This window comes from Hippopotamus amphibius, chromosome 3, assembly GCF_030028045.1.
Source record: "Hippopotamus amphibius kiboko isolate mHipAmp2 chromosome 3, mHipAmp2.hap2, whole genome shotgun sequence".
Lineage (NCBI taxonomy): Eukaryota > Metazoa > Chordata > Mammalia > Artiodactyla > Hippopotamidae > Hippopotamus > Hippopotamus amphibius.
This window is the reverse complement of record NC_080188.1, coordinates 116,112,441-116,137,781: the sequence shown is the minus strand read 5'-3', so window position 1 is coordinate 116,137,781 and position 25,341 is coordinate 116,112,441. Positions and strand designations below refer to the sequence as shown.

The window sequence follows — 25,341 nt, the reverse complement described above, 5'->3', positions numbered from 1 at the left end:
GTGACGCCTTGGGGATGTGCGTGTAGAAGCCTTAGGGAAGAAAGCTGTCAGGCTAATAGAATCAAAGATGAGAGGAGGGAAAGAGCAAGGGAGAAAAAGAGTGAGCTGATGGCTTCTGATTTTTTGGGTCCAGTCACTGAGATGTTTGGATCAGCTCTGGTTCCTGTGTCCCAGATCCTCAGTATCCTTCCAATAAGTCGCCCCTTTCCATGAAGCCAGGTGGAGTTGAGCTCCTCTCGCTTGAGGTACAGAGCAGACAAGGTTCAAAATCGAGCCTAATTATGAAGCATCTCCCCAACCCAAAGAGAGGCACCCATTCATACTAGCAACACTGGGAATGGAATCCTTTATTCTTTATTGAGAATAGGCCTTTGCAGAGCACCAAACACAGTCCACCATCATCCCTGGGCAGGAGTGCCCTATGTATGAGTGAGTGTCTGCTTGGAGTGGGCCTGTTTGATTCCTGAGGCAGCCCCAGCATTTACACTGCAGGAGCCAGGCCAATCCTGTTGTTTTCCCGGTCGAAAACTGAGAAATACAGCTTCAGGAAGATGTCACCCAGGATCCAGGTCTCCAGCCGGCGGAAGTTCTCTGTGCCCCCTTGAATGCTGCTGAGGCAGCGGCCCTGATGACTCTGGGGGAGATGGAAATACACCACAGTCAGCCAGAGCCTTTACCTGCCACCCCACTCTGTATCCAGAGACAGCAGCTTCTTGGTTTTATGTCCCTTCTTTATTTTTTTTTAATTTTATTTATTTATTTATTATTTTTTGGGGGTGTACACCAAGTTCAATCATCTGTTTTTATACACATTGTCCCTTCTTTAGTAAGAAAACAGTGGCTCTCTTAGCAGGTCAGGAAGGTGGGTGCCCTTCCAAGAACAAGAACAGCCACGATGAGTGGTTGCCCTGAGGGAATGGAGTGCAAGAGGGAAGGATGGGGAGTTTGGGTTTTGTAGACGCGAACTACTCTATAGAGGATGGAGAAACAACAAGGTCCTCTTGTACAGCACAGGGAACTATATTCAGTAGCCTGTGAAAAACTATAATGGAAAAGAATAGGGAAAAGAATATACATATATATATGTGTATATATATATATATGTGCATAACAGTCATTTTGCTGTACAGAAGAAATGAACACAACAGTAAAAATCAAATACATTTCAATACAATCATACAAAAAGAAGAACAAAAATGGCCCTTAGTTCCATGCTTTCTCTCCTTCTAACCCACACTCACTGTTTTCTCTGCAGAGAATGCCTTTTCTTCTTCCTCTTCCCCACAACCTGTTCTTTAAGACTGTGCTCAGCCCCTCAAGGAAGACTTCCTGGACCCACACTCACCCTCCCTGGCCACTCCAGGCAGAGTTGGGTGACATATCCTAGTGCTCCCCTTGTCTATAGCCCTCATCACCCCCAATCTGGACCTAGCACCACTTGGCACAACCTCCGGGGATGCCATTTGCATGGAATCCAGTGTAAATTTGCTCCAACCCAAGCAGGGCTCCTCATGCCTCCATGAGGCTGGGGGTTTCATATTACTGAAATTCCCTTTCTTCCTCAAAGCCTCCTTTGAGCCCATCAGCCACATCTGAACTCCCACAGGGAGCTGACATTAAGCCTCAACCCTGTGCAGGAACCTAGGAACATTAGCATCCAACCTCGCCACAGAGGGGTCTGGTAGCCCAACTCACAGAGGGGGAGCTGGGGCTTAGCAAGGGGAAGTTGCAGCTGAGGACTAGGGGAACCATGTAATTCATCATCCAATCAGGACACTTTCCAGATGGGAAGGGAGTCTGTGAATCATTATGGTGGAACAACACACTGAGACTGTCCCCTGCCAACCCTACTTGTCACTTCACCTATTTCAGGGATTGCTGGAGCTAACTTTCCATCTTCATCCATCTAAGGGCTCTGGTGGAACTGAAGCTCTCTGAGGGCAGAGCCTTTAGTGTTCCCCTCTCCTCTGTGCCTCTTACCATGCTGGCATGGGGTGGTGTCTCCATTTATTCTAGAATGATGGATGTCCAGACTGTCTTCTACTCTAGAGTGGTTAGTTTTGTGGGAGGCACTAGCTCAGCTTCATGGGCTCAGCAGCATCTGCGATGGTGTGGCTTGGCCTGCAGAAGACCCCCTCCTCCCAGCAGCAGCTCAAGGATTCCTGCAAGGCCCACATTTGAGAATCAGCCCCCAGCATTCACTGCTCACCTTCTCGATATAGGCTTTAGCAGGCAGTGAGTAGTTGTGGCCATTGATGGTGAAGATGATAGTAGGGAGGCGCCTGAGGTTCTTACATGGTACCCGGTACTGTTAGAGAAAGAGGAGAGAGGTTGGCCCAGCCGATCCCTGGTGTGTGGAAAGCCCCGGGGTGACCCTGTGGCATGTCCCTTCACCTCTCGACCAGAAGACCTGGCACCGATGAGCTTCTGGATGGCAATGACCAGTCTAGTTGGGCCAAGCAGCAACGTGGTCCCGGTATTCACAATGGCCTGGCAGCCTCGGAAACAACCAACAACTTCCCCATTCATGGAGATGCTGAGAGACAGTGGGACAAAGTGGGCACCAGGATCACACTGAAGTCTCCCCCATCAACTGCCCCCCTCCCTGACTGTCTCCAGAACAGACCTTCAGCTCATGCCCTGACTGTTTCCCTTTGCTCTGGTCACATAACCTTCTTTCACTTCCTTTGAGTTCTTGAATGCACCAGGCTGCTTTGTGCCTCAGGGCCTTGGCATGTGCTGGTCACCCTTCTAAGAAGACCTCCATCCCGTTTGTCTAGCTAATTTCTTCTCATCTTCCACGTTCCAGGTTAAATGTCACTTTTTCAGGGAAGTCTACCCCCAGACTAGATCAGGCTCCTGTCGTGGTCACTCTCTAGACTCTTCCTCATTTGTAGCAAGTACTGAAGTGGCAGTTCATTATGTGTGTGACTCGTTTCATGTATGTCTGCCTCACTAGATGTAAGGTCAGGTTGTATCCTCAGTGCCTCCCTCAAGTGCCCAACACACAGTGGATGCACAATGTATCTTTGCTGAGTGAATGAATGAATAAATTAGTGAAGAAATGTATAAGTGAGTGAGTGAAGAAATGCATGAGGAATAACCAGGGACCTGTGTCTGGTGTCTGACCAGCAATGGGTCAAACCACACAGTGAAGATGAGGTTCTCTGGGGCAGCAGATGCTCAGAGTGGTGGGGAGGGAGACACAGGCTGCCCTGGGAGAGGCTGGTCCCCAGCATGGCCCCGTTTCCAGCTCAGATATTGAGGGCCCTGGCCAGGCGAAGCCCAAGGTAGCTCATGGGGCCTCCAAAGGACCCGTAAGCTTCTGTATGAGGGTGTCACACAGAATCCCATCAGTTATTGCCCTTTGTTCTCAGGCCCATCCTGTATCCCAGCTTCCCAATTCTCTCCGTCACAGCCCCTGCCCCTCTCTGCTCCTGGGTTGTGGAGGTGGCTGGCAATGGGTAGGGGGAGTGTCTCTTTGTATGAGTTGCTTGCATACCTCAAGCATGCAGCCCAACTCTCTCCACTGCTGGTTAGCTTCTCCCTAAGGAGACCAGTTTACTAGTTTGTCCAAGACTTTCCCGGTTTTTAGATTGACAGTTTTGCATACCAAGCACTCCTTCAGCCCTGCGTAGCCCTGGGTAGCTGGTCGTCTTATCAAAACCCTGTTCAGGCTGGTGAAATTCTCCCTGATTCTCTCTTCATCCCACATTAGGGTCCTCAAACCTTGCCACCTGCCTCACAGCATAGTGGGTGCAGAACCTCTCCAGGCTGCACACACCACTCAGGACCCTATTCAGGACCCGGGTCAATAAGCCTGGGGCAATTATGTGCCCGTGGGTGGTGTATGTAACTGTTTGTTTGTGTATCTCTTTGTGCGTGTGTATATGTGTATCTGTGTGTATGTTTGTGCATACTTGTGTGTCTGTGTCTGTGTCTGTGCCTGTGTCTGAGTCTGTGTTTGTCTCTGTATCTGTGTTCGTGTGTGTGTGTATGTGTGTCCTTCTACTTGGAGCATATGACTCTATGTGACTGTGTGTCTGTGTGTGCATTTGTGTGTGTCTGCATGTGTCCGCATGTGCACAAGTGAGAGTCAAAAGGGTGACCCTCAGAGGGAGGGGCTTACCGGTCCATGGTTATCTGCCAGTAGTGGGTTCGGGACACTGGTATCCACTTGAGCTCTCCTTTGTGGTAGCTGTGGTCCACCCCACCAAACATCACCACGCTACCATTCTCCTTCCTGTTGAGGACACAAGAAAGAGGAAGAGCTCCTTGTCGGAGAATAACGCCACTCACTGTCTGAGGGCTGTGCTTATCCACCCATCAAAGGTACTACTATGGTCCCCATCTTACAGATGTGGAAATTGAGGCACGGAGGGATTGAATATCCAACCAAGGTCGGTCACCAAATAATGAGTGGCACAAAGAAGACACAAAGTTGTGCAACCTGGTCGGGGTCCACTCACCCTTCTGAGAGGGCCGGGTCCCCTCCAGTGAGCAGAGTGCTCAGAGGCACCCTCAGAGGTCACCGTGCAGGAAGGGCCTGGCTTCCCTCTTGTGTGGCCTGAGAATCCGTGTCCCGTGGGCACCAAGGGCATGGGTTCGTGTTCACCCAGGGTTGGCTTCACCAGACTGTGACCTGTGCCATCCATGGGGCCCCACGCTCACCAGGGTCCCACGCCTCTGCTATCTCTGCATTGAAATTCCTGATGCTTTTTGAACAAGAGGTTCTACATTTTCAGATTTGCTCCTGTCAATTGTGTAATTAGTCCTGGGCTCCCAGTAAAATGTTACTGGGGAAGTCAATATTCACACTGTCCCTCTCCTCCCTCCCATATCAAATCCATCAGCAAATCCTGCTGCCTTTTCTTCCAACCTGTGTCCTGACACCTTCCGTTGCTCTGCCTCTTCCCTCCACCCTCTTGGATCAAGCTGCTGCCCTTGAGCCCATGAGCATGGTTGTGTTCCTATAAAACTTGCTTTACAAAAACCAGTGCCTGGGCCAGATGTGGCCCTGGGGCCATAGTTATGCTGGGCTAGACTGTCTCAGGAAACTTCTGAATCAAGTGGTCTATAAATTCTTTTGCAACTGAAAGTAACTGAACACTTGATTTAGAGAGAGGGCTTGTCCAGCTCAGACTTACCTGCTCAAATAGAAGGCAAAGACAGGCTGAGAAATGACTCCTTGTGTCTTCAGGTTGTCAAAGACAGGGGTTGCCCCTTGGAAGGCCATGCTTGGGTAGCCCAGGCCCAGGACGCCATCAAAGGGTGCATAGTCCAACCCAGTCTGTGTCTTGCTCAGGCCAAATGCCTGGTCCAGGATGACAAGGTTCCCAATCTGTGGTAGAGGAGAGGGTTCCCACGTAAAGCTTTGGAATGTGGGGCTGGGACTGGGCTGGGATGGAGACACCATTAACACCTCAGAGAAGACCTGAGGCCTGGCTGTGCCCTGGGTTGACCTCTGATGGTTGGAACAGGCTGGCACAGGAATTTGGTTTCCATTTGTGCAGAGCTTTAGATTTTAATCAAAACGTACCCCTCCTGCACATACCAGCTAAAGGGACTCACATTGGCCTCATGTCTTCTGTAGAGGAGGGGAAACTGAGACTCAGGACAGGAACAAATGGTTTCCACTTAAGGACAAAATGAGTACAGAGCAGGGTAGTCTGCTTTTTGGCAACACTATGATCAGATGATAGAAATAGACTGAATTCACTGCAATGCATCATGGATTCTGCATCTGCCCAGGAAGACAGAAACCCACTATAGAATGTTGCTGCCAGGGTTATTATGAAAACTCTGCCTGGGAAACATCTTTTGGGTGGGTGGGTGGGTGGGTGGGTGTGTGTTTGTGTGTGAGAGTGTGTGTTAGAGAGAGTCCTCAGACCGGGCCCTTTGGGGGAGGCAGGCCATAGTTTTTATTATACTCTCAAAGTTCCCCTAGAATGAGAGCCCATTCATCAATCTCCTCCCATATCTGTGGACCCCTGCTTTCCCTGCCCAGTGCCTGAAGCCATAGGGTGCCCTCAGGGATCCAACATCAGTTTTATCCTCTCCCCAAATACCACACACCTGCATGAATTCTGACTGGCCAGCCCAGCTCCACTGCTTACCAGATGCATGACCTTGGCAAGCCCCTGGCTCTCTGCACCGCAGTTCCCTCTTCTATATAATGGAGCTAATCATAGTACTTGCTGTGTAGGGTTGTTGCAGGATTAAACATGTTATTACCATGAAAATCCCTGGCACAGTCTGAGAATAGAAAAGTGGTGCATTTTTCCCCCTCTCTCCCTGCTGATTGGGCGGCTGCCACTACAGGACTTTGGGAAAGACAGGCCCTCCCAGGTGGTCCCACATCTGTTTTGTAAGCAGCAGTTGCTCCCAGTGCCAGCCCTACCCAGGTTCTGATTTCCAGTTACCTGAACAGTGTCATAGCCAAGAAATCCAGCCATCCTCCCAGAGCCGTATTTGAGGTTGACCTTCCGGGGCGAGGACCGGAAGGTGGTCGACAAATGAGGGTTGAAGACCTTGTGTGTACCTGCAGACACAAAGGATGAGTGTCCCTCAGGTGCCAAGGACAGAGACATGGGTAGGAAGGGAGTTAGAGATGAGCGATGTGGCGGGGGGTGGGGGGGAGGTGATCTTACGGCAGAACGGACTGTAGCAGTAGATGGAGGGCACCCACAAATCAGATGAGCTGGTGTCAAAGACAATCCTGAAATCCTGAGGGGGTGTCCCAATGGTGATGTTGCCCACATAGGCCAGCTAAGGGGGGTGGCGGGGAGGTGTGGTTAGGGCAGGCATGGCTGCCCTGGCCACCCTCGATTCCCAGAGGGCTGCCCCCTTAAGGTGTCCCATGTCCCCTGAAGTCACTTTCCAATCACCCCACCTCACAGCCTCTGCTTAGATCTGTGTCTTCATTAGACTATTTTGTGTGTGTGTGTCCATTAGTGATCTTAGTTCCCCAAGCAGGGATAAAACCTGCGTCAGCGCAGTAGAAACACAGAGTTTTAACCACTGGAAGTCCAGGGAAGCCCCGGTACCTTCATTTCAGAAGCTCTCCAGTCTCCCCTTACAAGACCAGCCTGTTTCCTTCTCCAGGTGGCCCTCCTAGGGCACCCCAGGCCACTTCCTCTAAACTCAGACCATGTTATGTCAATACTATGAAGTTAGCCCTTTTAATGGACATATATTTACTTTTTGCCTATCACTCAGCCTGGCTTATGCATTCTTGAAAGAGAGACGAGACCTTTTTAAAACTTAATAACAATAACCATTGTGTCAGATTTGTATGGAGTCACAGGCCATAGGGCTCAGGAATTTTTACTGGTGTCCCTCTTGGATCTGCAGATGGCTGACCTTCCTCTGCCTGGGGTTTCAAACTTGATGTGCAGTTGGCTTTATCTTTTGATCAGGCACGGCTCACCTTTCATCTGTAACTCGGCGGCTCACTTACGTCAGAAAGAAGAATCTCCCTCATACTAATGACATATCTTCAGCACAGAAATGGATGTTTACCTGCCCCCTGGTCATTGCTGGGCCCAGTCACCAGAGCCCAAGAGGCAAGGATGAGAGTGCCTTCTCCTCTGGGAATGGGGTCCCTGTTCCCCAGTGTTTCTGCTTCCTGCAGGAGCCCCAGCCCCAACATCCAGCCTGGCCCCTCCAGATGAGCCCCAGTGCTAGGCCAGAGCACCAGGGGACGCTGTGGGCGGCCATTCTCCCAACACACTCACATCCCTATAGTTCCTCAGGGGTTGAACAGAAATTTTCCTCTCAGGAGTGGCATTCTGGGATGTGTCATCTGTGTTCTCCTCCAGGACACTTGTCAGCAGCTTTTCTTCCCTCAGGGTTTCTCGCATGGTCTTGATCTTCAATAGAGGGATTCTTTTACCAAGCATTGGGAAAAGGCACAAAATATGGGCAGAAATCAGCTGTCTATGTTACTGTATGACTGTCATAGCTTGCATCGTAATGGTATTCTATATTTTTTCAGCATTTTTATAAGTGTCATGTTATTATCAGGACGCCATACAAAGAGCAGGACTAGGCCTTGGTTTGAATACGGATTCTGTTGTGTAATCTTGGGTAAGTCGTATGACCATTTGGAGTCTCATTTTCCCCATCGGTAAAAAGTTGCAGTATAATAACCCAAACCCCCTTATAGAATGTTGAGGGCATTAAGTGAGATGATGGATATAATGTCCCTGATATGTGGGAAGTCTCAACAACGACAGCCACAACCCCACTGTATCTTTTTCAAAAAAGCTCTGGGGAGCAGTTAGAAGGCGGATTGTTATCTCCTTTTAGAGGAGAGGAATTTGAAATACAGGGTGATTGTGACTTCACTGTGGTCACCCTCCTTGTTAGAGGTAAAAAGGCTAGAAGCAGCCTTCCTGATCTTTCTCCAGGGCTCAAAGCAGAACAGAGGGTTGAGAGAGGAAGCCAGGAAATGGGGACAAAGTTGGGGTAATTAAGAGGCTAGAGAAGCAAGGAAGAGTCAGAATAGAAAACAAACAAACAAAGCCCAGTGGGTTCTGCACGCACAGAGAGAGCCAAAGTGATAGAGAGATAAAAGAGAGATACAGAGATGAAGACACAGACACATTCACACTGATATGGAGAGAGAGCAGAGAGAAGACCTAGAAGAAAATACAGGAGAAATGCTGTTCCATAAGACCACACTTACAGTTGCAGAGGTTGCTCACTGAACAATTCTAAGGATTGCATTTTCACATAGGTCATGATGGGACTGACACCCCCAGAGTTGTGCAACCCGGCAGGCCAACCCCAAGGCCTTTGGGCCCCACCATGCCAATGTCAAGCTACTCATCAGTAAGTGTGACTTGAACTTTATGACTGTCAACAAATGATTATTAGCCTTCTAACTCTGATGTGTGAAAGAAGAAGAGGACAAGAAAACCCCAGAAAGAGAGGTGAGGCCACTAACAGTCCCTGTACTTACATGACTAGGCACTCTGAGAGGGCCACCAGCCCGAGGATCCCAAGCCACTTCATGCTTCTTTCCTGGGTCCAAGTACTCAGAAGAGTGAGTTCTGAGCATGCCATGGTGGCCAAGAGTTCCCACTTATGTATGTTCTGACCTGCCCTAATAGTCCCCTTCAGGCCACTAATCAATCTGATAAGAAATACGAACCTCTGGAAAAAATCTTTACCTCCGTCTGGTCCGTGCAGAGGGGACTTAGAAAATTCTCAGAATACAGAGATTTCTACTGTAATCCCTTCCTTTGGGCATGGATGTAAAACAAAGCTGAATCACACAGACTAACTAGGAGGTTGGAGACTCTTATCAACTTGGAGACAAAACACTACTATTAAAGTGATGAAAGTAAATGCTAGGGGCCATGCTTGACATTCGTGATCTCACGTGGTCTTCCTAGCAACGTCATGAGATGTGCATTGCTGTCCTCAGTTGGAGAGGAGGTTGCTAGGAGGAAAAGAGGTCAAATGACAAAGTGAAGACTTGCGGGGCAGCCCACTGACATACGAGTAGGTGGCTTTAGGTAGTGAGAGAGATGGCACAGATCAGGGGCCCTTATGATGCCAACAAAAATACCAACTTATGATGGCATCAAAAATCGAGGCTAGAGTAGTATTACTGTTGCAGAGTTTCACTATTGGAAGAAATGTGATGCATGCATCCACACGATACTTCATATCATCCAACAAACCTATAGGGAGAACATTGTGTGCTGGGGTCTTGGTTAGATGCTAGAAAGTCAAAGTTTAGTAAGACACAGGTGGTCCTTATCTTCAGGGAGCTTGCAGTCTAGGGCAGTTCTCACAAACTCATGGTCCAGGACGCAAGTGAAATGAATGGAAGGGCTGGGCAGGCATCATGGACACGGGGCAGGCAGCACATGCCCTGTCAGTGGCGGCAGCCTCTCCTCAGCTCCAACCAGTGTCTGCCATGATGGAAAGAAGACTGGTTGGCCATTTTCGAGACAAATAAGAGCTCTGGTTATTTATATAAAATCCCCTGATGTTAAATGCTAGCAACTGTTTTTTTTTTTTTCTTATTCACAAAATATAATGTGAGCCAAACCTGAAACAACTGTGTGCTGGATTCAGCCTGCAGGCCGTGCAGGTTTTTATTTCTGCCCTAAAGGTGGGAGTAGAGAGGGGACACAAACAGGGTTCAATTCATGTTGGTCGAATGAAATAGAGACTGAATGCATCTTAACCATGGTAATTTTCCTTCCATTTATAAAGAAAAATCATCAGGGTCCTACATACCGACAAATTTAACAATGTCCAATTGCTGAGCTTCTCATGTAATTCTATAATAGGATTCATGCTTGAACATTTTATCTGCCAAACAGAACACAGAAAGGAATACTTTTAAGAGTCTTATCAATCAAAGAAGACAAAAATGACCACTCAGAGCTCCTGTTCAGCTTGAGATGAACACAGTACCTGTTAAACTGTGATTCCAGCCAAAGTAAAGACAGTGGAGTTTTATGGCTCCTTCCAGGATTCCCAGGGCCTGGGTGTTCCTGTGGGAGATCGATCCAGGCCCGTCCTTGGGTAGAACAAAGGGAGGCTGGCCTGGTCACCACGTGGGTTATAGATGGGGTGCTTCGCCTTCCCACTCATTTTGGCATGTTGTGAAATTTCAGTTTTGGCAATTCAATTCCTCCGGAGGGGGTTTGAGAGCAACCTAGCAAATGATACACACAAGTACCCTTTCACTTAGCAATTCTACTTCTAGGGCTTTATCCCAAAGATACACTGGCAAAAACACAAAAAGACATATACACAAGGTATTCACTGCAACATTGTGGGTAAAAGGAAAAGATTAGAAACATACCTGAAGTGACCATCCATGGGGGAGTGTTGAATAAGGCATAGGGCTTCCAAACAACTGAGTATAATGGGGATGAGGGGAGGCGTGGAATGGCTGAGATCTTCAGGGTACACTATTTAGTTTTTAAAAAAGAGGGACCAGAAAAGGGCTCATAATTTGCTGCTTTTCCATACACATCTATTCCTATTTTCATTAAGAAATATCGAAGAATAAACCAAAAACTAATAAAAAATGCAATGTGTGTGGGAAGGGCAGTGACAGAAATGAAATTTTTCTTGTTTTATAGTTTGACTTTGCAACCATGTAAATGTGTTACACAATAAGAAATATATAAATAAACACGTGTCAAAATTGAGAAGGACGTTGAGCCTAATTCTATCAAGTCAGTGACAGCCCCACAGAACGCCACATTACTTAAGGGACTTTAAAATGCAGAATTTTGACTCTACATCCAGAGTGGGATATCTTCTAAGGACAAAGAGAAACAAACAAGGAAATACACCCTCCCTCCAAAACAAAACCAAACACAATAAACCAAAATAATCTGAAACTGTATCCAAGATCTTATTGTTGCTGATATTGCTAGTGGTATTTTGAAAGTATCGTAAGTATGTCACAGGTTAAAGCAAGTAAGTACTCAATGCTAATGTTGTTATGAAGCAAGACTGTAAATGGGAGATAGAAAGGATGTTCAAGTTTACAACCAAAAGGCTTCAGTAAAACCCTGTGGTCTTAAAATTTGAAGTGGAGGTAGAAGTTTGTACCATTTAACTATTTTTCTTCCTTGTAAAGACAATCTGTACCTTTTGTCTCTGACCACTGAAAAGCCTAGAAGCAATGGCAACTTAATAACACTGACTACCCTGAGGCCTAGCTTGTGGCCTCTAAATACCATTTCCTGCCAGGGGATCCAGAGATTCCCGAAGAGATGGCTGATTTCAGGGCTGGGCCAAGAAATGTACAAGATAAGCCTGGGAATCTTGAAGGACTAGAAAGTTGGGGGCCTTCAAAGACCACTGGGGGCCAGACAAATGCAGGGAGCTTGGGTTCAATCGTTGGTAGGGGAACTAGATCCCACAGGCCGCTATAGTTCCCATGCCCCAACCAAAGTCCTGGGCTGAAGAAATCAAAGATCCTGCATGCTGCAATTAAGGCTCAGTGCAGCCAAATAAATAAATAAACAAAATTTTTTTGAATACCGAATAATATTCCATTGTATGTATCTACCACATTTTCTTTATGCATTCAACTGGTGATGGATCTAAGTTGTTTCTACATCTTGTCTGTTGTGAATGATGCTGCAAAGTACATGACAGGGATCTCAGAGAGACAGCACAGCAGTCCTGAAGAAAGATCTTAATTTCCTTCCCAGGAATTGAATCTGGGTAGCCTCGATGACAACCCAGGAATTCTAACCACTAGACCACTAGGGGCTACAGGCTAAAAGCTAAGTGGCTCTGGCTCTTTCCCCCATTTGAAAGCAGGAATGTTTCAAGGAGGCAAAAACTGTAAAAATAGGTACAAAGTTTACTATTAGAGACACAGCACAAAGTATGGCAGAGCACACAGAGAAGCAATTTATTCATTTATTTATTCATTTATTTACTTATTTACTGCAGTAGGACCCTCCCCAAGTTGCGTGTGCACGTTTTTTCTAAGATGGATCCCACTGCAGAGGTCTGTGGGTGTATGTCCACACTTATTAAGGGGTGGAGCTCCCTCCCTTTTTGACCCCAGGAGACTTCCTACACATGTGCAGGTGGAGAAGTTTTCCTGGACCTCAGGAGTCGGCACCTCATCTCTTTACTTCAGCAGAGCTCAGCTTCTGCCACGAGCTTTGCTCTTGGAGTGTCTGGGTGAGAACACGTGTTCAGTTTGACTCTGCTTGACAAACACCAGCTGTCCAGCCTACGGGCCCATCTATCTCCTACCTCAGCAGGGCAGATATCCCTTTGAGATCAGATTTTAATTTTTTGTAGTAAATACCCAGAAGTGGGATTGCTGGATCAAATAAGAATTCTCTTTTTAGTTTTTTGAGGAAACTCCATTATGTGTTCCAGAGGCTACACCATTTTACATCCCCAGCAACAGTGTACACGGTTCCACATCCTCGGCAACACTTACTATCTTTTGTTTTTTGATACTGACCATCCTAATGGAAGTGAGATGGTGTCTTCCTCTCATTTGATTTGCATTTTCCTGATGCTTAGTGAGGGAGGAACTGTCCTTATCCCAAATTTACAGAATGGGAAACCAATGTCCAGAAATTAACTGATCAAGGTCACATGACTGGTGGGTGTCAGAGGTGGAATGTGAACTGAGGCAGAAAAGCTCCAGGATGTACATGCATGGTTAGTACACTGAACTGTCTTCCATGTGCTTAGCTAACCTGGGATCGTGCTGCTTTGTGTTCTTTTCTGTGATTGTCATATCGGAACAATTTCCTGAATATTAAATATTCTCCTAAAAAAAAATTTAAGGCAGTTGGCTGCATGATGCCCTACGTGTGCTGTGGACACTTTATGTTAAATGGGGCATGGGATTTCCCAGATTTTCCCTTTTGTAAGAGACTCTGAGGACTACATCTTTGCTTATGGATATTTTTGGGTGCTTCTGATCATCTCTTTAGCACAGACCTTAGGAGAAATTTTGCTGGGACAAAGACCCTATGTATTTTAAGAACAACTCATCTCCAAAAAGACTGACAAATTTGCACTCTTTCAAGAAGTGTTCAAGATCATCTTTCTCTTGTTTTTTCTCCCTTTTCTCTCACTGATGCCTATACATCTCTTTGGTCTGCACTGGGTAAAGGATGAAAAGTTGTGGAAGTTGGGGAAAGATTGTTGCTTTGAAAATCAGACTTTGGGACTTCCCATGGCAGTCCAGTCATTAAGATTCCACACTTCTAATGTATGGAATGTGGGTTTCACGGTTGCTTGGGATACTAAGATACCACATGCTGTGCAGTGCAGACAAAAAAAAAAGAAGTTGATGAAGATGAGAATTCATCCTCACGTTGGTAGCACAGGCTACAAATATAGAACCTCAGGAACCGTGGACTCATTAACAGACACAGGTCCAGCCCCAGCCTTAGGCTCATCTAGGGAAGCAAAGCCTGAGCTTTTCTCGGTGATATTATGGCAGTAAGCTTGGCTGACACCATATGTCACCCAAATGGAACCAGCAGTGTGTTCTAGTGGAAGCATCTACCAAATCATTCATTCATTCCTTTCTTCAACACGTAGTTATTGGGGGCCTATTATGTGCCTGTCACCAGTATTGGGGCCAGACGATTGGAGATTTCCTTCATCTGTACAATGGGGGTCCTGCCCTGCAGGGGCTCATGAGGAGACGGTGAAATGGCATATGTAATTCACCAGAGCTATTACTCTTAGTCTTATGGGAAGTTTCTCACCAACAAAGAGACATTGCTCATGGTTCCATGAAGAGCACTTGGAAAATGGGTTTCACAAACTGGTCACTTGAGTCTCCATTAGGCCCAGATCATGATATTTACTGTTAAAAAAGACTACCGGTTTTGCCCTCACCTTTCCCCTCTTTATCACCTCTGCAACTGGGCCTCTGACTCCCCTCAAGCCGATCATAATCTAGTGACATTCCAAACAGACCAGGCACACATAACCATGGACATACGGCAGATCTGCACACACATGGGAAATGCAGGGCCTAGGAGTGTGTTTCAGGGTAGGGTGGCAAGACTGAAGTCAATGCCCCCCTCCTTGCCCTACCACAGCCTTTCCCCGGCTCCCTGAAGTGGAAGCCCCTCCTCTTCTGGCCTCCTACCCACACCTCTGTTGTTTACTCCATATGGCCCTCCCCATTGGGGGTGTCTCTTTATCTGTCTCCATGAATCTGTGCTGGGTTCCTAAACCAGGCCTCCATCCCTGGGGTCCACCACAGCAACTGGCACACTGTAGGTGCTCAGTCAATATGTGCTGAATGAAAAGAGCAGCAGGAAGGGAAATATCCCTTTGGCAGATGTTTGTTGCCTGAGTAAAGGCCCACACTATGCATTGTGTTGGGGTGTATTTCCACCTTATTTGTTCTTTCCTGCTCCTTCTCTCATGTGGGTCTCCCTCCACCTCTGACTCTTGTTGCCTACAGCCTGGGCCTCTGCCTAGGGTTGCAGGTGGGAAGAAGGGATGATACCACTCCAAATGTGCCACCCATGGTGGCTTGAACCAAATGCTTTGTAGCTCTGCCCCTGGAGGAAGCTCAGAAGGGATGAAGGCTTTGTGTACCCTGGGTCCACTTAACATGAGTGGCATCCCTCCCACAGCCTTGAAGCCTAAGGGAAGGAACACGCTGAGCCTTGGATGGATGGGGCTGACTCAGGGATCCACTCGGCCTGTCACTTGGCAATTGGGACTGGAAAGGACACTGCAGGTGTGGGTAGCAGAGAGTTGGTGACTGGGGTGGGGAGACAAAAGGGAAACATATCTGTTTGACTGGCCTCACCCAGAAGCCCCCTGGAGCAGAAGGTCACTGCCAAAATTTCTCTGAGATGGGAAGAATAGAATCTCTTTCTATTGCCCTCACAATCCCCTGGATGTGGATGTGGGGGAGTTGGTGGGGCTGTCACCATCTCTTCCATGGTGTAACACCCCCCACCCCTGACAGTTCCTTTCGTGCTACCTCTATCCTGATGCTGTCTCATGGTGCTGGAGGAAACTGTCAGTCACGATGGGCAGGGCCACATGACCAACTAAAGCCAATCATAGTACCCCATGTGTCTGCCAGGATGGTTTGTCCTGGGCTGGACACATGATCTGAGGTGAAATATTCAGAGCCCTCCCTGGTACCCTGATTATTTCTGAGTTTCTTTCCTTATGGCTTAGACACCTTGGGGATATATGGGTAGAAACCTGAGGGAAGAAAGCTGTCCGGCTAAGAGAATCAAAGTTGAGAAAAGGGAAAGAGGGAGGGAGAGAAAGAGTGAGCTGATGGCTTCTGATTTCTTGGGTGCAGTCACTGAGATGTTTGGATCTGCTCTGGTTTCTGTGTCCCATATCCACAGTATCCTTCCAATAAGTCACCCCTTCCCTTGAAGCCAGTTGGAGTTGGGCTCCTCTCACTTGTGGTTTAGACGAGGTTCTAGATCCTGCCCAATTATGATGCACCCCCTGACTGAGAGACAGGCACTCATTCTATTAGCACCATTGGGAATGCATTTCTATATATTTTACTGAGAAAATGGCTTTGCAGAGAACCAAACAGAGTCCACCACCATCCCTAGGTGGGAGTGCCCAATGTATGAGTGAGTGTGTGCTTCAAGTGGGCCTGACTGATTCTTGAAGCAGCCCCAAGATTTACACTGCAGGAGCCAGGCCAATCCTGTTGTTTCCCCGATCATAAACTGAGAAATACAGCCTCAGGAAGACGTCACCCAGGACCCAGGTCTCCGACGGGTTCAAATTCTCTGTGCCGCCTTGAAAGTTGCTGTTACAGTGGCCCCGACCAATCTGTGGGAGAAGGAAATACACCCCAGTCAGCCTGAGCCCTTACCTACCACCCCATTCAGTATCCACAGTCGACAGCATCTTGGTTTTATTTCCCTCCTTATTAAGAACCAAGCGGCTCTCTCAGCAGCTGAAGAAGTGGGGTGCCCATTCAAGAATAAGACTGGCCAAGATATGTGGTTTTCCTGAGGGAGGGTGTGGGGATTGCGAGTTTGGGATTGGCAGATGCAAACTACTATATAGAGGATGGATAAACAGCAAGGTCCTCCTGTGTAGCACAGGGAACTGTGTTCAATATCCCGTGACAAACCCTAAAAGAAAAAAATAGGAAAAAAATACATACGTGCATACCTGAGTCATTTTGCTGTACAGCAGAAATTAACACAACATTGTAAATCAACTATAATTCAATAAAATTTTTTTAAAAAGGCTAGACCATAGTTCCCCAGTTTCCTTCCTTCTGACCCATGCTCACTGTTTTCTCTGCAGAGAATCATTTTCTTCTCCCTCTTCCCCACAACCTGTTCTTTAAGACTGTGCTCGGCCCCTCTAGGAAGCCTTCCTGGACCCAGGCTCACTCTCCCTGGTCACTTCTGGCTGAGCTGGGAGACTTACCCTGCTGCTCCCCTTGTGTGTAGCCCTCGCCACCTCTAATCCGGCACAGGCCCTGGAATTGCCATTTGCATGGAGCCAAGTGTAGATTTGCCTCAAACCAAGCAGGCCTCCTCATGCCTCCATGAGGCTGGGGGTTTCTTATTACTGAAATTCCCTCTCTTCCTGAAAGCCCTCTTTGAGCACATCCGTCTCCTCAAACTCCTATAGGAAGCTGACTTTAAGCGTCGACCCTGTGCCGGGGCCGTGCAGTCACTGTGCACCCTTGACTCACAGGAGCATCCAACCTCCCCACAGAGGGACCTGGTAGCCCAACTCACAGAGGGGGAGCTGGGGCTTAGCAAGCAGAAATTGCAGCAGAGTCCTAGGTGAACTATGCAATTGATCATCCAAGAGGACACTTTTGAGATGGGATGGGAGACCATTAATCATTATGGTGGGGCAGCACACTGAGACTGTCCCCAGCCAACCCCACTGGTCACTTGGCCTATTTCAAGGATGGCTAGAGCTGATGTTTCATGTTTATCTGCCTGTGGGCTCTGGTGGAGCTGAAACTCTTGGACAGCAGTGGCCCTTAGTGCTGCCCTCTCCCTGTGCCTCACACCATGCCGGCACAGGGTGGTGTCTCCATTTATTCCAGGATGATGGATGTCCCAGACTCCCTTTTGATAACAAGTGGTTGGTTTTGTGGGAGGCACTGGCCCAGCATGAGGGGCTCAGCAACATCTGCAGTGGTGTGGCTTGGCATGAAGAGAGCCCACTCTTCCCAGCAGCAGCCCAAGGGTTCCTGCAAGTGCCAGATTTGAGAACCAGCCCTCAGGGATGGCCACACACCCTCCAGATGTAGGCTTTGGCAGGCACTGGGTAGTTGTGGCCGTTGATGGTGAAGATGATACTAGGCAGGTGCCTGATGTTCTTACATGGAACCCGGTACTGTTAGAGAAAGAGGAGAGAAGTTAGCCCAGCTGATTCCTGGTGTGTGGAGAGCCCCAGAATGACCCTGTGGCATGTTCCTTCACCTTGCGATCAACAGGCTTGGCAGTGATGAGCTCCTGGATGGTGGTGACCAGTCTGGTTGGACCAAGCAGCAATGTGGTCCCAGTATCCACAATGGCCTGGCATCCGCGGGAGCAACCAACAACTGTCCCATTCATGGTGATGCTGAGAGACAGTGGGACAAAGTGGGCACCAGGATCCCTCAGAAGTCTCCCCCTATGACTGCCCCCCTCCCTGACTGTCTCCAGAACAGCCCTTCAGTTCATGCCCTGACTCTGTTTCCCTTTGCTCTGGTCACATAAACTTCTTTCACTTCCTTTGCGTTCTTGAATGCACCAGGCTCTTTTGTGCCTCAGGGCCTTGGCATGTGCTGGTCGCCCTTCCTAGAAGACCCCTATCCCCTTTGTCTAGCTAATTTCTCCTCATCTTCCAGGTTCCAGCTTAAATGTCACTTTTTAGGGAAGTCTTCCCCCAGGCTAGATCAGGCACCTGTCTTTCTCACTCTCTCTAGACTCTTCCTCAATTGTAGCAAGTACCAAAGTGATAATTCCTTATGTGTGTGACTCGTTTCATGTACGTCTGCCTCACTAGATGTAAGGGCAGGTTGTATCCTCAGTGCCTCCCTCAAGTGCCCAACACACAGTGGATGCACAATGTATCTCTGCTGAGTGAATGAATGAATAAATTAGTGAAGAAATGAATGACGAATAGTCAGACACGTGTCTGGTGTCTGACCAGGAATGGGCCAACCCACACATTGAAGATGAAGTTTTCTGGGGCAGTAGATGCTCAGAGTGGTGGGGAGGGAGACACAGGCTGTCCTGGGAGACCTTGTTTCCCAGCACAGCCCCTCATCTGCCTCAGACACTGAGACCCCCAGCCAGCCAATGCCCGAGCTAGCCCCGGGGGCCTCCAAAGGACAAGTAAACTTCTGTCTGAGGGTGTCACACAGAATCCCATCAGTCATTGCCCCTTGTTCTCAGGCCCCTCCTGGATCCCAGCTTCCTGACTCTCTCTGTCACATCCCCTGCCCCACTGTGTGCCTGGGATGGGGGGTGGCTGGCAGTGGGTAGGGGGAGGGACTTTTTATATGAGTTACTATCATGTCTCAAGAATGCAGCCAACGCCTCTCCACTGCTGGGGGGCTTCTCCTTAAGGAGACCAGCTTTCCCAGTCTCCCAACGACTTTCCTTGTTTTTAAACTAGCAGTTTTGTGTCCTGAGAACTCCTTCAGTCCCGGGTAGCTCTTGACAGTTGGTCATCTTATCACAACCCTGTTCAGGTTGGTGAAATTCTCCCTGATCCTCTTTTCATCGCGGCTTAGGGTCCTCAAACCATGCCACCTGCCTCACAGCACAGTGGGTGTAGCCCTCCCTGGGCTGCCACTCTCAGGATCCTGGTCAGGGCCCTGGGTAGGAGGCCTGGGGTGATCATGAGCCCATGGGTGGAGTGTGTATCTGTGTGCTTGTGTGTCTGTATATGTGTCTGTATGTGTATCTCTGTGTGTGTCTGTGTGTGTGTTTGTGTATCTGTGTTCCTGTGTGTATTTACATGTGTGCCTATGTGGGTGTTTATATATGTGTCTTTTTGGGTGGAGCAAATGTCTGTGTGTGTGACTGTGTCTGTGCGAGCATTTGTGTGTGTCTGTGTGTGTCCGTGTACATCTGTGGGAGCATCACATGGGGTGACCCTCAGAGGGAGAGGCTTACCGGTTCATGGCTATCTGCCAGTAGTGGGTTCGAGACACTGGTATCCACTTGAGCTTTCCTTTGTGGTAGCTGTGGTCCACGCCACCAAACATCACCACGCTGCCATTCTCCTTCTTGCTGAGGAGAGAAGGAAGAGGGAGGGCGCCTTGCTGTATAATAACACCACTCACTGTCTGAGGCCTGTACTTATCTACCCATCAGAGGCAATATTATGGGCCCCATTTTAGAGATGAGGATAGTGTGGTATGCAGCGATTGAGTACCGAACCAAGGTCAGCCACTGACTAATGACTGGCACAAAAGACATTCAAAGCTGGGCAGCCTGGCTGGGCTCCAACCACACACTCTTCTGAAGAGGGCCTGGTCCTCTCCAGCAACCAGAGGGCTCAAAGGTACCCTCAGAGGACACTGTGCTGGGGAGCTCTAGCCTCCCACTTGTGTGGCCTGTCATTTTTCAGAAAAGCCAAGGCCCATGGGCACTAAGGGCTTGAGTTCAGGCTCACAAAGGTTTGGTATCATGGGCCTGTGACCTGTGCCATCCATGGGGCCCCATGCTCAGCAGGGCCCCACACCTCTGTTATCCCTGTCTTGAAATTCCTAATACTTTTTGAACAGGAGGTCCCAGATTTTCATTTTGTACTGGCTCCTGCCAATTGTGTAGCTGGTGCTGGGCTCCCAGTAAAATATTCCTGAGGAAGTAAATATTCCCGCCATCCCTCTCCTTCTTTTATATCAAATCCATCAGCAAATGCTGTTGCCTTTTCCTCCAACCTGTATCCTAACACCTTCCATTGCTCTCCCTCCTCCTTCCTACCCCTGGATCAAGCTGCTGTCCTTGAGCCCATGAGCATGGGTGGCTTCCAATAAAACTTTATTTACAAAAACCAGTGCAGGGGGCCAGATGTGGCCCTGGGGCCATAATTATGCTGGGCTAGACTGTCTCTCAGGAAACTTCTGCATCAGGTGGTCTACAAATTTTGATGCAAATGAAAGCACCTTTCAGCTGATTTCGTGAGAGGCCTTGTGCAGCTCAGACTTACCTGCTCAAGTAGAAGGCAAAGACAGGCTGAGAAATGACACCCCGTTTCCTCATGTTGTCGAAGACAGGGGTGGTCCCTTCAAGGCCGAGGCTGGGGTATCCCAGGCCCAGAACGCCATCAAAGAGTGGATTTTCAAACCCAGTCTGCAAATGGCTCAGGGCAAATGCCTGGACCACGTTGACAAGTTTCCCGATCTGTGGGAGAGGAGAGAGTTCCCACATAAAGGTTTGGGAAGTGGAGCTGGGACTGGGCTGGGGTGGAGATGCCATTAGCACTTCTGAGAGATCTGAGGCCTGGCTATGCCCGGGGTGGACCTCAGATGGTTACAGGAATTCGGGTTCCATTTGTGCAGGGCTGTGGATTTTAATCAACACCTGCTCCTCCTGACCACACCATCTGAAGGGAGTCACATTGGCCTTATGTCATCTGTACTGTTGGGGAAATTGAGACTCAGGACAGGACCAAATGGTTCCCACTTGAGGACAAAATAAGTAGAGGGCAGGGTAGTCTTGTCTTTGGCATCACTATGATCAGATGACAGAAATAGACTGAACTCATTGCAATGTATTGTGGATTCTGCACCTGCTCAGGAAGACAGAAGCCCATTATACAATGTTGCTGCCAGGGTTCTTATGTGTTTGTGTGTGTGTGTGTGTGAGAGAGAGAAAGAGAGAGAGAGAGAGAGAGAGAGTACTTAGGTCCTTTGGGGGAGGTGGGCCATAGTTTTTATTAGACCCTCAAAGGCCCCAAAGTGAAAACCCATTTATCACATCTGTGGCCCCTGCTTTTTCTGCCCAGATGTCTGAAGCTCTTGGCTGCTCCCAGGGGTCCAAGATCAGTTTTATCCGCTCCCCAAATACCCCGCACCTGCATGAATTCTGACTGGCCACCCAGCTCCCCCGCTGACCAGGTGCATGACCTTGGCAAGCCCCTGGCTCTCTGCACCTCAGTTCCCTCCTCTGTATAATGGAGCTAATCATAGTACTTGCTGTGTAGGGTTGTTGCAGGATTACACATGTTATTACCATGAAAGTGCCAGGCACAGTCTGAGAATAGAAAAGTGGGTGCATTTTTCCCCTTCTCTCCCTGCTCCCAGCAAAATGAACCTTGAGCTGCTCATGGGCAAAGGAGCTGCAAATGCACACCCCAAGCCACCCTCTGGGTTAGCCATGCTGGGAGTTTGTGTGTCAGCAGGGATGCTGGCTCCCCAGGGATACGGCCTGCTGGGCAGGTGGCTGCCACTAGGAGACATTGGGAAAGACAGGCCTTCCCAGGTGGTCCTGCATCTGATTTGTAAGCAGCAATCACTCCCAGGGGCAGCCCTCACTCAGCTTCTGCTTTCCAGTTACCCGAACGGTGTCATAGCCAAGAAATGCAATTATTTTCCCAGAGCCGTAGCTGAGGTCGACATGCCGGGCTGAGAGACGAAACGTGATGGACGAGTGAGGGTCGAAGAGATTGTGCGTATCTGCAAAGACAGGTGATGTATGTCTTTTAGGTGCCAAGGATGGAGAAGAAGGTTCGAGGGGGAGTACATGATGGGCGGGAGAGGGGCAGGTACTCACAGCAGAAGGGACTGGAGCAGAAGATGGAGGGTACCCACAAGTCAGCTGAGCCAGTGTCAAAGACAACCCTGAACTCCTGAGGGGGTGTTCCAATGGTGATGTTGCCGACATAGGCCACCTATGGGGGGCAGGAAGGGGTCGTTAGGGCAGGTCTGGCTGCCCTGGCCACCCTCGACTCCTGGAGTGCTGCCCCCCTTGAGTTGTCCCATGTCTCCTGAAATCACTTTCCAACCGCCACACCTCACAGCCTCTGCTCAGACCGGTACCTTCATTTGACCTTTTTGTTGTTGTTGTTCCTGTGCCATCTTAGTTCCCAGACCCAGGATCAAACCTGTGTCACTACAGTGTTACCTCTGAGTCTTAACCACTGGACCTCCAGAGAGTCCTTGTGGCGTCATTTGAGAAGCTCTCCAGTCTCCCCTTCCAGGCCCAGGCTGAGTGTTTCCTTCTTCAGGTGGCCCTCCTAGGTCACCCCAGGCCACTTCCTCTAAACTCAGACCATGTTATATCAATACTACAAAGTTAGCTCTTTTATTGGACATGTGTTTACTCTTTGCCTGTCACTCAGGCTGGCATATGCATTCTTGAAGGAGAGATGAGACCTTTTTTAAAATCAGTTACAATAACCAGAGTGTCTGATTTTTATAGCATCACAGGCCATAGGGCCCAGTCGTTTTTTCTGGTGTCCTTCTTGGCTCTGCAGAGGTTGACATTCCTCTGCCTGGGGTTTCAAACTTGATGTGCAGGTGCCTTTATCTTTTGATCAGACATGGCTCACCTTTCATCTGTAACTCCAAGGCTCACTTAGTTCAGAAGGAACAACCTCCCTCACACTAATGTCATATCTTTGGTACAGAAATGGATGTTTACCTGCCCCTGGTCATTGCTGGGCCCAGTCAGCACAGCCCAAGAACTGAGGATGAGAGTGCCTTCTCCTCCGGGAGTGGGATCCCTGTTCCCCAGTGTTTCTGCTTCCTGCAGGAGCCGAGCCCCAACACCCAGCCAGGTACCTCCTGGTCAACCCCAGTGCTAGGCCAGAGCTCCAGCCCCCCTCCCTCCCAACACACTCACATCCATGTAGTTCCTTAGGGGTAGAAGAGAGAATTTCCTGTCACGGGCGACATTCTGGGACCTGTCATCAGTGTTCTCATCCAGGAAATTAGTCAGCACGGTTTTCTCCCTTAGGGTTTTTCGCATGGTCTTGATCTTCGTTAGAGGGATTCTTTCAACGAACATTGGGAAAAGGAAACAAAGAAGGGACAGCAATCAGCTGTCCATGTTATTGTATGACTGTCTTACCTTGCATTGTCATGATGCTGTGTATTTCCCAGCATTTTTATGAGTCTCCTGTCATTATCAGTATGTCATGCAAAGAGCAGGGCAACGACTTCGGTTTGAATACCAGTTCTGTTGTGTAGTCTTGGGTAAGTCGTATAACCATTTGGAGTCTCAGTTTCCCCATCGGTAAAAAGGTAGAAAATAATAACCACCACCCCCCATATAGAGTGTTGTGGGTATTAAGTGAGATGATGGATATAATATACCTGATATGTTGAAAGTCTCAACAATGACAGGCACTACCATTGCTGTGGCCATCCCACTGCATCTTTTTAAAGAAACTCTGGGAAGGAGGTAGAAGGGGGATCATTATCTTCTTTTTACAGGGGAGAATTTTAAATGCAGGGAGTTTGTGAATTGGCTGTGGTCACACTGCTTCTCAGAGGTAAAATAGCCTAGAATTAGTCTTCCTAATTTTTCTCTAGGGCTTAAACAGGTGAGAGGGTTGAGAAAGGAAGCCAGGAGATGGGGAATAAATTAGGGAAATTAAGAGGTTAGAAAAGCATGGTAGAGTCAAAATAGGAAGAAAAAAAAAAAAAACTCAGAGAGTTCTGCATGCACACAGATAGCCAAAGTGATAGAGAGATAAAAGAGAGAGATACAGAGATAGAGACACAGACACATTCACACTGAAATGGAGACACAGCAGAGAGAAGACCTAGAAGCAAATACAGGAGAAATGTGTTCCATAGACCACACTTACAGTTGCGGAGGTTGTGCACTGAACAATTCCAAGGAGTGCCATTTTCACATAGGTCATGATGTAACTGGCATCCCCAGAGTTTTGCAGCCCTGCAGGCCCCCCCCAATATTCTTGTTTCCATTGTAAAGTACTCAACAATAAGTGGGAACTAAGCTTTAAAACTGTCAGGGAATGATTACATTCCCTTCTAACTCTGATGGCTGGAAGAATAAGAGGACAAAAAAAACCCCAGGAAGAGAGATGATGCCACTTACAGTCCCCTTACTTACATGACTAGGCACTCTGAGAGGGCCACCAGCCCAAGGATCCCAAGCCAATTCATGCTTCTTTCCTGGCTTCTATTACTCAGTAAAGAGCTAGTTCTGAGCATGCAGTGGTATCCAAGAGCTCCTAGTTATATGTGCTCTGACCTGCCCTAATAGTCCCCTTTAGGCCACTAATAGACCTGATAAGAAATACGAACCTCTCCATGAAATCTTTACCTCCATCGGTGTCCATGGGTGGTGCACTTAGAAAATTCTAAGAATACAGAGATTTCTACTGTAATCTCTTACTTGCGGCTTGGCTGCAAAATAAAACTGAACCATATGGGCTAAGTGTAGGGTGACTCTTGCCAACTTGGAGATAAAACACTGCCAACTTGGAGATAAAACACTGCTACTACGTGATAAAAGTAAATGCTAGGGGCCATGGTTGACATTCGTGATCTCATGTGGTCTTCCTAGCAACTTCATGAGCTGTGCATTGCTGCCCTCAGTTGGAGAGGAGATTGCTAGGAGGAAAGGAGTTCAAATGGCAAAGTGAAGAGTTGAGAAGCAACTCAGTGACATACAAGTGAGTGACATTAGGTAGTGGGACATAGCGCACAGGTCAGGGACCCTTATGATGCCAATCTGCGTCAAAAACTGAGGCTAGAGGAGTATTACAATTGCAGAGTTTCACTATTGGAGGAAATGTGATGCATGCATCCACAAGATACTTCATATCATCCCACAAAAATATAGGAAGGACCCTGTGTGCTGGTCTGGGTTAGATGCTGGAAAGTCAAAGTTGAGTAAGACACAGGTGGTC

At 48.3% G+C, this 25,341-nt stretch overlaps 1 protein-coding gene across 1 annotated transcript; it reads right to left on the bottom strand.

The window, feature by feature from the left end:
• Positions 1-481: 481 nt before the first annotated feature.
• On the bottom strand, positions 482-24,640 carry LOC130848733 (uncharacterized). The gene is given in 19 exon segments (XM_057727138.1): positions 482-591; positions 810-845; positions 2,203-2,308; positions 2,395-2,536; positions 4,130-4,243; positions 5,148-5,341; positions 6,423-6,541; positions 6,651-6,768; positions 7,737-7,887; positions 8,966-9,040; positions 16,163-16,311; positions 17,755-17,853; positions 17,940-18,081; positions 19,626-19,742; positions 20,665-20,858; positions 22,014-22,132; positions 22,230-22,347; positions 23,301-23,451; positions 24,540-24,640. Coding segments are annotated over 19 exon segments (2,355 nt in total).
• Between the last annotated feature and the right edge of the window lie 701 nt (positions 24,641-25,341).